Source organism: Lutra lutra, chromosome 9 (genome assembly GCF_902655055.1).
Source record: "Lutra lutra chromosome 9, mLutLut1.2, whole genome shotgun sequence".
NCBI classification, from domain to species: Eukaryota; Metazoa; Chordata; class Mammalia; order Carnivora; family Mustelidae; genus Lutra; species Lutra lutra.
The window spans coordinates 54813071-54825936 of record NC_062286.1 but is presented as its reverse complement, the minus strand read 5'-3'; the positions used below and the strand labels follow the sequence as shown (position 1 = coordinate 54825936).

Below are 12866 nucleotides of genomic sequence, written 5' to 3'. Positions count from 1 at the left end.
CCACCCCTGGGGTGACCCAATGTATTCAGACATCACAACCAACCAACCGTCTGACTTGGGGCTGTGTCACAAGTAATGTCCAAAGGGTGTGAAGGATGCTCAGAAAATAACAGTAGAGGCAAAGAAACTGGGAAGGAATCTCTGCATGAAGGAGCTTCCACACTCAAGCCACTAGATTATGGTGGATGTCCAACAGGCTGAAGGCCAGCTGAACCCTAAATATTGGGGGAAATCGGGGAAGGGTTGAAGGGAAAAACAAGATTACCAAGGGCTTCCTGGATGTTAATGACGTTGAGGTCCGCCCGTTGTCCACACAGGAGAGGGAATCTTGAAGGAGGATATTTAATGATGAGAAAGGCCCAGTAAGTAAACATTCTCCTCTACTCAGAGAAAAAGAAGGAAAATAAAAGTTTGTCTGCGGTGAAGCTCCGAAAGGCCCCCCAGATTTATGGGAGGAAGCTATCACAGGGAAAACCGCATTCCCTGTTTGTTCCACACAAGGGAGCCCCCACCCAGCTTGACACGAAGGGTGTGGGGTAAAGTGAGGCTTTGGGCGTGTGAGCCATGAGATAAAACAATGATAAAGGCTTGCCTCTAGGCATGGCTTAGCGGCCAGCTCTGCGATCAGGGCAGGCCCTGTTTACTCATGTGCTGGTTTGCCCCACACTAATCCCAGGGCACTGGGCCACCCCATCTCCTGGGACTCCCTTGCTATGTAACCATGACCAAGGCAAAGCTGCACCTCTCCAGCTGGCTCCAAAAATCGAATGAGTAAACATAATGCATTTTTTTATTCTAGCTTGAGCATCTCCTTTATGCAATTCCAATTTTTTTCAGGATTTATTTATTTATTTTGAGAGAGAGAGAGAGAGACAGTGCTTGTGGGAACATGGAGAGGAGCAGAGGGAGAGGGAGAGAGAAAGAGAATCTCAGCAGACTCCCCACTGAGAATGGAGACCGACCTGGGGCTCAGTCTCAGGACCTGAGATCACGACCCAACCCAAAACCAAGAGTCAGATGCTCAACCCACTGAGCCACTCAGGTGCCCCACAATGCTTATTTTTAAAATGGGCGTATTGGGCATCAGGTGTATGCGAGTATATTCTAGTTCTATGGAGGTGGCAAAAAGGTTGACATGTTCTCCTTTCTCCTATGGAATGAAAAGAAACACACAAAACATTTATGGGAGGGAACAAGAGACTCACTCACACTTCCTTAGGACTTTTGGCCTTAGATGAGACAAGAATTGTGACCCCCTGGCCCCCCACCACCTCTGGCACTTCCATAACTACCTCACAGAGTACAGAGGAAGAAGTTCTTTTGATTTTTGGAGCCATTGAAATAATGTTGTATAAAGGAGGAATTTCCTCTCTTTTACCCACAGGAAATCTAAAGCCTAGAGGGTATGAGACTCATAGAAAGAAGGTAGCAGAACAGAATCTAGGTCTCCTGGCTCCTTATTCCAATCAGTAGCTCCCCAAGTGGCTCTTCATGTCCAGGTTGTATCCTCAGATGTAGCACAATTGTTGTTTCCCTAAGGAGGGTACCCCTCAGGGACGTTAAGGAGTGTTAGGAAAAATAAATCAGTAGAAAAGGAAAACAACCAGGTTCTATGGTCAATTAAATTTAGGGGAATCTGCATGAAACAACACGACATTGATTTCTCCCCTACAGATGTCTTAGCACACTTGATACATGAGTGTAAATTGTCAGTCTCTAAGAAGGGCATTATTGGAGTCTGAACCCTATCTATCTATCTATCTATCGGCTATCGGCTATCTATCTGTCTCACAATGCATCCATTTCCTGGAGGATCCTCCACACCAGCATTTCACAGGCCCACTGGAAAAAATGTCAACCTTGAACCTTTGGTAAGGTATTACATGCAAAAAGTGTGTTAGACCGTACTCATATACCAAAGTGATTACCCAAGACTGGACCTAAAGGCACCATGCTGTCCCCTCTTTGACTTTGCAGGGATGTGACAGTTCCTAAAGCAGATGAAGGCCTCTTCACCTATGTCTTCCCCCCACCCCAGGTTTATTGATCTTTTGCAGCTAAAAATTAGGTTTGCAAGAAATTAGTGGACACATTAAAAACATGAACAAAATCTTATCACAGCTACACTAACCCACTTACATTTTCAAAGAGGTATTGCTAGTGAATCAAGCTTTATAACTGTGTAGCCCCTTCCTAAGTTCCAGTCCACGTGTACAAGGACAATCACGGTCTCAGAAAGGCTTCTAAAGAGGGTGTTTATAAATCAGTGATAAATGAAATACAGTTTTCCTCTTCAGCAATTTGCTTTAGTAGGTTCAGTGTGGAGGAGAACATAGAAAAAAAATTAAAACTTTAATTCATCTCCAGGACTGTTTTAAGCATTCACTTGTCAGGCCAAGAGACAGTTTCTACCCTGTGCTTCTGCTGAAAACATTTTTTTAAAATTATTTTGACATAATTTCTGAAAATTAAGTTATCTAGAGGTGAATGAAAGGAGAGGTTGCTTTTATAGCTCCCGGGGTGGGGTGGGGGGTGGGGGGAGTCTTCCCGGAGAGGTAGGGAAGGTATGTTGGAAGGAGTGGTATTTAAGCAGAGCCTTGCAAATGAATAGCAGTTTATGAATTAAAGCAAGAGGGTACCCCTCCAAGGTGGGACAACAGCATGCACAAAGGGGTAGAGCGAATATTCCAGCAATTGCGGGAAATCTGGTGTCGCAGGATTATAGGAGAGATGCAGCAGGGGAGGTTTTGGAAACCTAATTCTAAAAGACCTTCTGGGGCGCCTGGGTGGCTCAGTGGGTTAAGCCGCTGTCTTCGGCTCAGGTCATGATCTCAGGGTCCTGGGATCGAGGCCCGCATCGGGCTCTCTGTTCAGCAGGGAGCCTGCTTCCTCCTGTCTCTCTGCCTGCCTCTCTGCCTGTTTGTGATCTCTCTCTCTGTCAAATAAATAAATAAATAATCTTTAAAAAAAAATAAAATAAAATAAAATAAAAGACCTTCTGTGCCATTCCAATGAGTTTAAAGTTCGTCCTGCAGGCTGCCAGTGAACGTTTCTTCGCATAGAAGAGTTGTGTTTATTTATAGATGTACTTTAGAAAGACCACCTTGGGAAAAACGTGCTGGAATATGAGAGACCGGTGACCGGAGTGATCCATCACACTATTATAAAAGTTCTGATGAAAGAAGCTGTGGACAAGACCAGAGTCCTGGGGCCCTTCTGAGACAGAATGACAAGGTTAAGTAAATGCCTAGACGTGGTGGTGAGAAGACATTGCTGAAGACAGCCCCCAGGATTTCTGGTGGCATGCATGGCACTCTCTGCGTACTGTGTGTGGTATGTGGTGCCACTGAGAGATCTCAGGAGTGCAGAAAAGGAAGCAGGGAGTCATTAATAGACACATTTTGCCTACGCTAAACCATCAAGATGGGCTCAAAGAACAGTACAAGGACGAAACTATTCCCACATCCTCACCGGACCTGCTATCTGCAAGGCCAAGGGTGTCCACAGTTTCTCATCTATGTTCTTGTTTGATTTTAGGGATATTCTTCTTCTGACTCCGAGTGACACCAAATACGTAAAATACCCACACCTACAGCTGCCGTTGGACCAGCAGTTATCATAAGTCATATTGAGTTTGTTGGGATATCTTCAAGTTCAACAGTGATGAGTCAGCTGGGTTCCATGTCAAAGTGCCTTGGCAAGCAGGTTGATATTCCCAAAGGCTTCCTGGTATGCCGAACCATGGCACAGATATGGAAAATGGAGAAAGATAAATCTTTGGCCCAACCTAGTCACACCTAGTTTGAGTAAATCTAGGTAAGTACAAATATGAGAAGTGTTCTTGTCTGAGTTCATGCCTGCCTTCTTCTCTACTCCGCTGTTTTGGTGAAGACAAGATGAAGCTCACAGTGAGTAGATTTTTCCTTTTGAATGTATTATCTTATGATTAAGGACTGTTAACTTTCTCAGCTAAGAGGGGTCTGCTTCTTAGGACAATTCACCATTGTTTTAAGAAAATCTCCTTTCTTGTCATTGAATCATGGCAATTATAAGCATCTCTGTGGAGAATGATAGTTGTACTGGGAGTAGACAGTTGTCTGAATGTTGTATTTCATGCTATCTTAATGAAATTACCTTCCAGTCCTCCTGATTCAGGGCTGGTCCCAAAGCAGGCAGTCCCTAAGCCCTAGAAAATGCCTGATCTTTCTCCACATTCTTGAATCCCCCTCACTTTTCTTTTAAGATTTTATTTATTTATTTGACAGAGAGAGAGATAGCAAGTAGGCAGAGCAGCAGGCAGGGGGGTGGGGGGGGGAAGCAGGCTCCCCACTGAGCAGAGAGCCTGATGCGGGGCTCAATCCTAGGACCCTGAGATCATGACCTGAGCCAAAGGCAGAGGCTTACCCCACAGAGCCACCCAAGCACCCCACTGAATTCCTCTTTTGACCAAAATTCCTGAGCATGTTCAGGAAAAATGACAAGCAGATTCTTGAATGAGATGGGTGAGAGACTTACTGTCACGTTCTCTGCTGTGAAATGGATCTCCAAGTAAGAATGGCTTTCCTGAACCCTGACCATAGTCAGTTATCCATGAAAACACCTGAAGCATGAAGCTAGTGCAGCATTTTTCCCATGGCTCCAGATAAAAGGCTGAGAGCGTGGCAGGTAGACCACAGAATTCCACCAAAGTAACTGGTGGCACTGTGTGTCACTTATAGCAAGACACAGAGAGGCTAGAAATCCAATGGATGTCTTCATACTTTAACATACTAAACATTATATTATAGCAGCCGCTGCTTCAGAGTGGAGTTGTAAATGTAAAATGATTATCTAGAAGTAAGCTCTAATAACAGCACAGTTTAAAAAAAAAAAAAAAAGGAGCTCTGAGCTCAGGTCAAATGTGGTTTCTCTCCTTGTTCTGCTGTGACAAGCCAAGACAAGCGTGACCATGTTACTTAACAACTGAAGCTTACTTCCTCATATGTGAAAGGACTGTGTTGTACTAGTAGATCTCTTAAATTTTCCCCATCTCTCACTGTTTAAGAGACTCATTTTTACCTCCTTCTTAAGCTATCAGGAGAAAAATTAAGCAAATAAAACAATTAGCTTGAATCACTAGGACAGATCTCAGACCAGTTTGTCCCAGGCCAAGGAAATGCTAATAGGTACTCGGAATCAGGCACCTGTATAAAATCTCTGTGTTCTGATAACTAATGTCATGTACCCAGTGACAAATGACTAATCCAGGTACCCTAGGACAGTGCCTGACTTCCTTTCTGCCAACCACACTCGACAGCCAGAACTTTCCACCCTCAGTCCCTCAGTAGCAGCCAGGCTGCTTACTGATCCGTTGCTTAATTTTTTTTTTTTTTTTATATAAGAAGAGTACTTTTTTTTACTAGGAAGTCTGTGAAGGAAGGAAAGTATTCCAGATCAAATAAGAAAAGTAAATCATGGGACGCCTGGGTGGCTCAGTTGGTTGAGCAGCTGCCTTCGGCTCAGGTCATGATCCCGGCGTCCTGGGATGGAGTCCCACATTGGGCTCCTTGCTTGGCGGGGAGCCTGCTTCTCCCTCTGCCTCTGCCTGCCATTCTGTCTGCCTGTGCTCGCTCTCTCTCCCTCTCTCTCTGACAAATAAAAAAAAAAAAAAAAAGAAAAGTAAATCATTTTCTGACATAGTTCTCAGAACCTATATCCATTTTCATATGGTGTATGTTATTCATTGTCAAATGTGTTTTTCAATATGCTGTTTTTTCATAAAAAATGAAATATTTCAAAATGCATACTTTTTTCATAAGAAAAACTTTTATAAGAAATTTTAATTTCTTAATTAAATTTAATTTTAAATTTTATTAAAATTAATTTTAATTTTAAATCTTAAATTCTTAATTAATTTAATCTTCTTTTAAAATTATTATTTTATTATTATATTATATATTTATATATAAAATATATATAAATATAATATAAATAAATTATATATATAAATTATATATAAATATAAGTATATAATGAATATATATTTATTCTATATATTTATTTTATAAATTATATATAATTTATAATATATAATATATAATTATATGCATATATTATATATAATATAAATATGTATTATATAATTATAATATATAAATATATAATATATAAATTATATATAACATACATAAATATTTATATATTATAAATATATGAATAAATATATAAATGAATATATAAATTATATATTATATATACTTTATATTTTATATATAATGTACATATAATTTATAATAATATAATACTATATATTATATATCATATATTATAATAATATTATTATTACATATATTTTCATAAGAACTACATTAATACTTTTAAAACTATACACCACAATAACATGATTGCTACAAGTAATTAACCTACAATCTTACATTCTTTAAAACTTTCTATGGCTGAAAAGAATACAAAGGTCAAAGAAGAAAAGACAGACCACTCAACAGTGTGGTAAAATTAGTATTTTTTGTAAGCTTGGGTAAAGAAAAAAAGAGGGCATTTTTTTTGCCATGTGATAGTAGACCAATATTACTTATGATTTTTAGATTGTCTTCGCTGGACTTCTTGGAGTCTTTCTGACCCCAGCCCTTGCTTCCACTGTAAGTATTAAACTTATTTTTTTTATAAATTTTTTAAAGATTTTATTTCCTTATGTGAGAGAGTACGCAACGCGAGAGACAGAGAGACCATGAGAGAGTCAGCATTAGCAGAGTGGGGAGGGGCAAAGGGAGGGGGAGAAGCAAACTCCCCACTGAGCAGGGAACACTTGGGGTTCAATCCCAGGACCCCAAGACCATGACCTGAATGGAAGGCAGAGAGTTAACCAACTAAGCCACCCAGGTGTTCCAGTATTAAACTTTTTGAAGTGTATTACTAAAGTGCATTTGCAAAGAAACATGGTATTAAATCACTGTCAATTTCTTATAAATTTTAGGACATCAACATTGGCGGTAACAGCAACAGTGGTATAAGTGGGCAGCAGTCAGTGAGTGTCAACAATGAGCATAATGTGGCCAATGTGGACAATAACAACGGATGGGACTCCTGGAATGCCCTCTGGGACTATAATACTGTAGGTAGCCAACATACAATTTACATTCTTTACAAATATGTTTCTTTTTTAACAACAACAAAAATGTCCGCTAACCATAAAAGAATTAAAAATAATTTCTATTTTTTTATTTTATTTTATTTTTTTTTAAAGATTTTTATTTATTTATTTGACAGAGAGAGATCACAAGCAGGCAGAGAGGCAGGTAGAGAGAGAGGAGGAAGCAGGCTCCCTGCCGAGCAGAGAGCCCGATGCGGGGCTCGATCCCAGGACCCTGAGATCATGACCTGAGCCGAAGGCAGCGGCTTAACCCACTGAGCCACCCAGGCGCCCCAAAAATAATTTCTATTTTTTTTAAAGATTTTATTTATTTGACAGAGAGATAACAAGAGAGGGAACACAAGCAGAGGGAGTGGGAGAAGGAGAGGCAGGCCCCCTGCAGAGCAGGGAGCCCGATGCGGGGCTAGAACCCAGAGCTCTGGGATCATGACCTGAGCAGAAGGCAGACACCTAACTGACTGAGCCACCCAGGCACCCCTACATAAAGTAATTTCTTTATCATAAGTAACATGGTTACTTATGATACTTAAATCATAAGTAACATTTGTCTGCACATAAGCATAGAGTTGTAGGTCAAAGGGCTTATTTTGGTCACCCAGCTTCACTCCCTAGATGTAAACCCTATTAATGTTTCCCACAAACAATAAAAATTCAGACCAAGCAAAAGTAATTAGGATCTACAATGTCCAAGGATTGCGGGGCTGTTAGACAAATATGAACATCCTTCTGCCTTCCCTGAAGATACCCTCTGTAATGAGGAGAGACCTGCACAATATCACTACTGCCTATCTCAGTCCATATTCAATTTGCTTCTAAAAAGACAGAAATGGATATTTCACCTGTAATTCAAAAAAAAAAAAAAAAAGGAAATGTAAATGACAATATTAATCAGTAAGAGAAGCAAAAAACCAAAACCAAACCAAAATAACACTTGGCTCTGGTTAGAAGACCCAATTCTGCAATTACTAGCTTTTTATTTAACAAACTTTGTACTTTGAAAAAAGGCAACTCTTTATCATCTTAGTTTTATCGTGTGATCAACTAGAAAACCAATCACTGTCTGACCTGTCTCCTTGAAATGGTACGAAGATCATGTGAGATTAAAATGTGATAGCAATTTCAAGTTTATTTCAGCAAAGCAGACATGTGCAGGGGGACTCCATGCTAGAACCTGAAGATAAACAACGAGTTAGACTCTGGGTCTCTGCCCTCAAGAAGTTTGTACTCCAGGCTTACAAATGTTAACAACAAAAACGATTGCAAAACTGGGCCAGATCCCGTGCTCTGATCTGAGTTCTTCATAATCTTGGAGTTCCATTTCCCTCTGCTGGTCAAACTGATTTTTGGTAAGAAAAGCTCCTTGGGGAACCTACTTCTTACTATCTACTGTCTTCTTTACTAGGACCTTGCTGCAGTCAGACTCTTTGGCAAGAAGAAATGCATTGTGCATAGAATGAACAAGGACGCCATGCCCTCTCTTCAAACTCTTGATAAATTGGTGAAGGAAAAGAAGGTATAAATAAAAGGCTTTTTAATTTGGCTCAAGGGAGGTCAGTAAATAACGAGGTCACAGTCATTTCCTCTTGACCACAGTACATTGTCATGTGCAGCACAAAAAGGGAAGAGGAACTGGTAATTGCCTAAGAAGAAGGAGCGGCCAGCCCTCAATGCTGTGGCTCACACCTGCCTTTTCTGTTAGAGGAGCAAAGTTCTGCTCAAGCCAAGGGCAGCTGTCTACACTTCCCCAAGTACATTTTTTCCACAAGAGTTGGGTTGGGATTATTATATTTAGAAATGAAAATAGTGGATACCCAGTTACGTTGGAGTTTCAGATAAACGATGGATAGTTTTTTAACTTAAGTATGTCCTATGCAATATTTAGGACAAAATGATTTATCTAAAATTCAAACATAAGTGAGTGTCCTATATTTTATCTGCCAACCTTAGTGAAGTAGGGAGAGAAGACCCATTGCTCTTTAAAATGTTTGCCTGAGTTCATGTTTCTATAACTGAAAAACAGTCACCTTTCATTGACCAGGTAGAGAAAATAAACAGCATTCTCAGAAACTGATTATCATACAGCTCCATCCAAGAAATATAAAGTGACCCAATGAGGTCCAAGCTTCAGAATAAATTTAACCTCAGACTTCTGCTTTTATGAGAAGCTGAGGTCGCACATCAGCGAAATCTTTTGGAACATAGAAATTCTGAGATATACAGGGTGGGTGCTGATTAGGAAAAAAAACTGTAGCCGGCAATACCGCCTACAGGCCTGGTATCCAACCCTCATTCAACAAACCGCTGGGCTGGGCACTCATTCTCTCTCTTCCTTTCCACACTCAGCTTCAGGGTGAAGGACCAGGAGGACCTCCTCCCAAGGGCCTGAGGTACTCCATCAACCCTGAAGAAGTCAATGACCTGAGCAAGTTAGGAAAACCCATTGCTAGCATGTGCAGGGGGATTCCAACATACATGGCTGAGGAGATCAAAGGTGAGTAGCCTTTCAGGAGTACACTCCAAGGTATTGCTGCTGGGATTGTCAGACTACTCTTGGGCATGTCCATAGAAGACACCGACCACTCAGCACTTGCTTCGTGCTTTCTGTGTGTTAAATTAGGAGCTCCTGCCGGCAGTCTTACCTGATAAGTTATTATTATTCTCACTTTCTGGATGAGGAAACTGAGGCACAGGGAGAGGTCACAGGTCTCTTGTCTGGGTCAGTCCCAAGCCTTCTGGCTTTGGATTCTGTGCTCTTCGCCACTGGGAAGTAAATACTGCCTTTCAAGAGTGGATCTGGAGTTACTGCAAGATGTATTTAAAGGAAGGCCTGAATTGCTAAGGAAAAAGAAAATGCCAATAGAATGTACTGACTCTTTACAGCTCAATCACTTAATTTCTGCACCTTCAAAGAATGACTTGCAGAAAAACAAAGTATCCACCTACCTAATATAACAGCAACTTTCCAAATCTCTGAATTGATTGATTAAATCTAGATAAATAGCTAGATAAATAGGTGATAGAGATTGGTTGATCTTGAAATTAGTACATAGCTAGCTTAGAAACTGTCACACACACACACACACACACACACACACAAAAGAGTCCTTGAAAAGATACTGATAACAGTTTCTTCTTTTCTTTTTAATAGGGGCCAGCCTGTTCTTTTACGGAAGTCTTTGTTACGATGTTAATGTATTGTTGCTTCTCAACTTGTCCTACTGTGGAGAAGTAATTGAGGGTTAAAGAAAAAAAAAGTCACTTGGAGTTTAGTCATCAGAAGAGTTGATGCAAAAAATGTGGGTTCTGATGATTTTTATCATGTCATTCTGAAATGTTTTCTGCTGATTATGTTTGGCCTCTTCAAGTTTCAATAAACTTACTTAGCACTAAATTCCTTATGATTCCTGTTTGGAACACACAGGCTAAAAAGTGCAACATGATGGTGGGAAGCTGTTGGGGTGCATGGGACCCAACGGTTAGCTTATATTCAGGGCCTGTCCCTTATAAAGAAGCCCTTCAGATGCTTTGGATACTACTAACCACAGTTCTGGGCATGGATCCAAGACAATCCCACTGATCTGAAGACAGATCCACAGCTGATGTGCACAGTAATCTTTCAGATCAGCAAGGGCAGAAATCCGCTCAAACCAGCTTTCACCAGGAGGGGTGGGGGGGGTTACTGCAAGGTTATTGGAGTGTCTAAAATAATCTTAGGGCAAGAAAATCAAAAAGACTGGAACCAAGAAGTATATTGAGATCAAGACCCAAATCTCCCTTCTCTCTCCCGGAAGCCACTTCTTAGTTCTTCTCTGTTCCTCTTTAAATTCTGCTTCTCTCTTCTTTCCATCTTGCAGATGGCTCTGTCATGGTGGAAGAGAGTTGAACCAAAATATTAGCCTCAACTCCCATATTTATATGCCTTTCCCCCAAGAGGTAATGGCCCAATTCCAATTTTCCCTGACCCTGTTTGGTTCAAGGACTCACAGTTGACCAGGGGAGTGGAGTCACCTGGTGAAGGTGCAGAAATGGGGTCTTCACTGAAGAAGAAAGAGCTCAGAAAAAATAGATACCCCAAATGTTGTGTGTGACAATATGAAACTCAGTTCATTTTTGTTAATGCTCCCCATACATATTTTTTTAGTCCTGATGCTATAAGAGGATATCTAATCCATGCTAATGTCTTCAGATGGGATACCCTAAAGAACCATAAGAACAAAAGACATTGATTCCACCATTCGGAAAAATTCAATATTTACCAGGTCTTCTTGGGAAGCAATTATAATAATTTTCTTTATGCTGAGGCAATTTAATTGTTATTCACATGACAGGTACTACCAGAGCAGTAAAATTTCCAAAATACCCTGAAGCCATGAAATGTGGAAACCCATCAAAGATCAAGGCCTTACATACTGCCCTGTCACTGGCAGTGTGAAAGAAAGAAACCTGTGATTCACAAGCTGAATACAATGTCATATAACTGACTTTTGGGAACTGATGAATCCCATGTTTCTTAGAAGAATTGTCTAGTCACTGTTTCAGGATAAGAAATTAAACTCACTAGGAAGATATAAAAATTCTAGGTTATATACACCTATCAAAATATATTGTGCAGTCAGTTAAACATCTACCTTCAGCTCAGGTCATGATCCCTGGTCCCTGGGATCGAGGACCGTATTGGGCTCCCTGCTCAGTGGTGAGTCTGCTTCTCTCCCTTCCTCTGCCCCTTCCCCGGACTCATTCTCTCTCTCTCTCTCTCTCCATCTCATAAATAAATAAACTTTTCATGGACATTTCCTTTTGTATACACTAGGACATTTTTCTTTATATATATAAAGGAAAAATTGTAAAAATTATAGTAGAATTTAACAATCTCACTGTCCTAGTTAAAGATTTTGACACATCTTTCAATAACTTATAGATGAAGCAGCTAAGAATATAAAAACATTTAACACAACTAACTAGCTTATTTTAATGAACATATGTAGAACATTTCAGAATGCATATTAATCTTGGGAATGTATGGGACATTTACAAATATTGATCACATGTTAATGTACAAATCAGGTCTCAAAAAATTTCAAATGATTGGCATCATAAAGAACACATTTTTTGGGTTGCTGGGGGGAGGGGGGTTGGGGGGTGAGGTTATGGACATTGGGGAGGGTATGTGCTCTGGTGAGTGCTGTGAAGTGTGTACACCTGGCGATTCACAGACCTGTACCCCTGGGGATAAAAATATATTATATGTTTATTAAAAATAAAATTAAATTTAAAAAAGTATAGATTAAAAGTATAAACATTTAAATAAATGAAAAATCTGTGTAAAAAAAAAGAACACATTTTTCTGCCTTCAAGTTAAGTAAGAGAACAAATATTCCCTTCTAAATAAAACAACGTAGCTACATTTGTTTTGAAATTAGGCAGTATATTTCTAAGTAACACATGAGTCAAAGAAGAATTCATGATGAAAGTGGGATGCATTTAAAACTGGACAATAATGAAAGCACTACATTTCAAAACATCATGAGCAGCAGCTATAGCAATGGATAGAGGAAGATTTATAGTCTGAATGTTCATTTCATAAAAGAAGGTTGAAAATTGAGTCAAAAATTCAACTTTAAAAATGAGGGAAAAGCATAAAATATCAAAAATAAATGGGGGGAGAAATAATATTGACAATATCAGAAGTTAATAAGATAGGGAAAACAATATACAAAAA

General features: G+C 39.8%; 1 protein-coding gene across 1 annotated transcript; it reads left to right on the top strand.

The window, feature by feature from the left end:
* Positions 1–3799: 3799 nt before the first annotated feature.
* GKN1 (gastrokine 1) lies at positions 3800–10445 on the top strand. The gene is made up of 6 exons (XM_047745534.1): positions 3800–3908; positions 6582–6635; positions 6971–7108; positions 8550–8660; positions 9491–9638; positions 10296–10445. The coding sequence occupies exons 1-6, from the start codon at positions 3897–3899 to the stop codon at positions 10388–10390; spliced, it is 558 nt and encodes a 185-aa protein (XP_047601490.1). The 5' UTR covers positions 3800–3896; the 3' UTR covers positions 10391–10445.
* The last annotated feature ends 2421 nt before the right edge of the window (positions 10446–12866 follow it).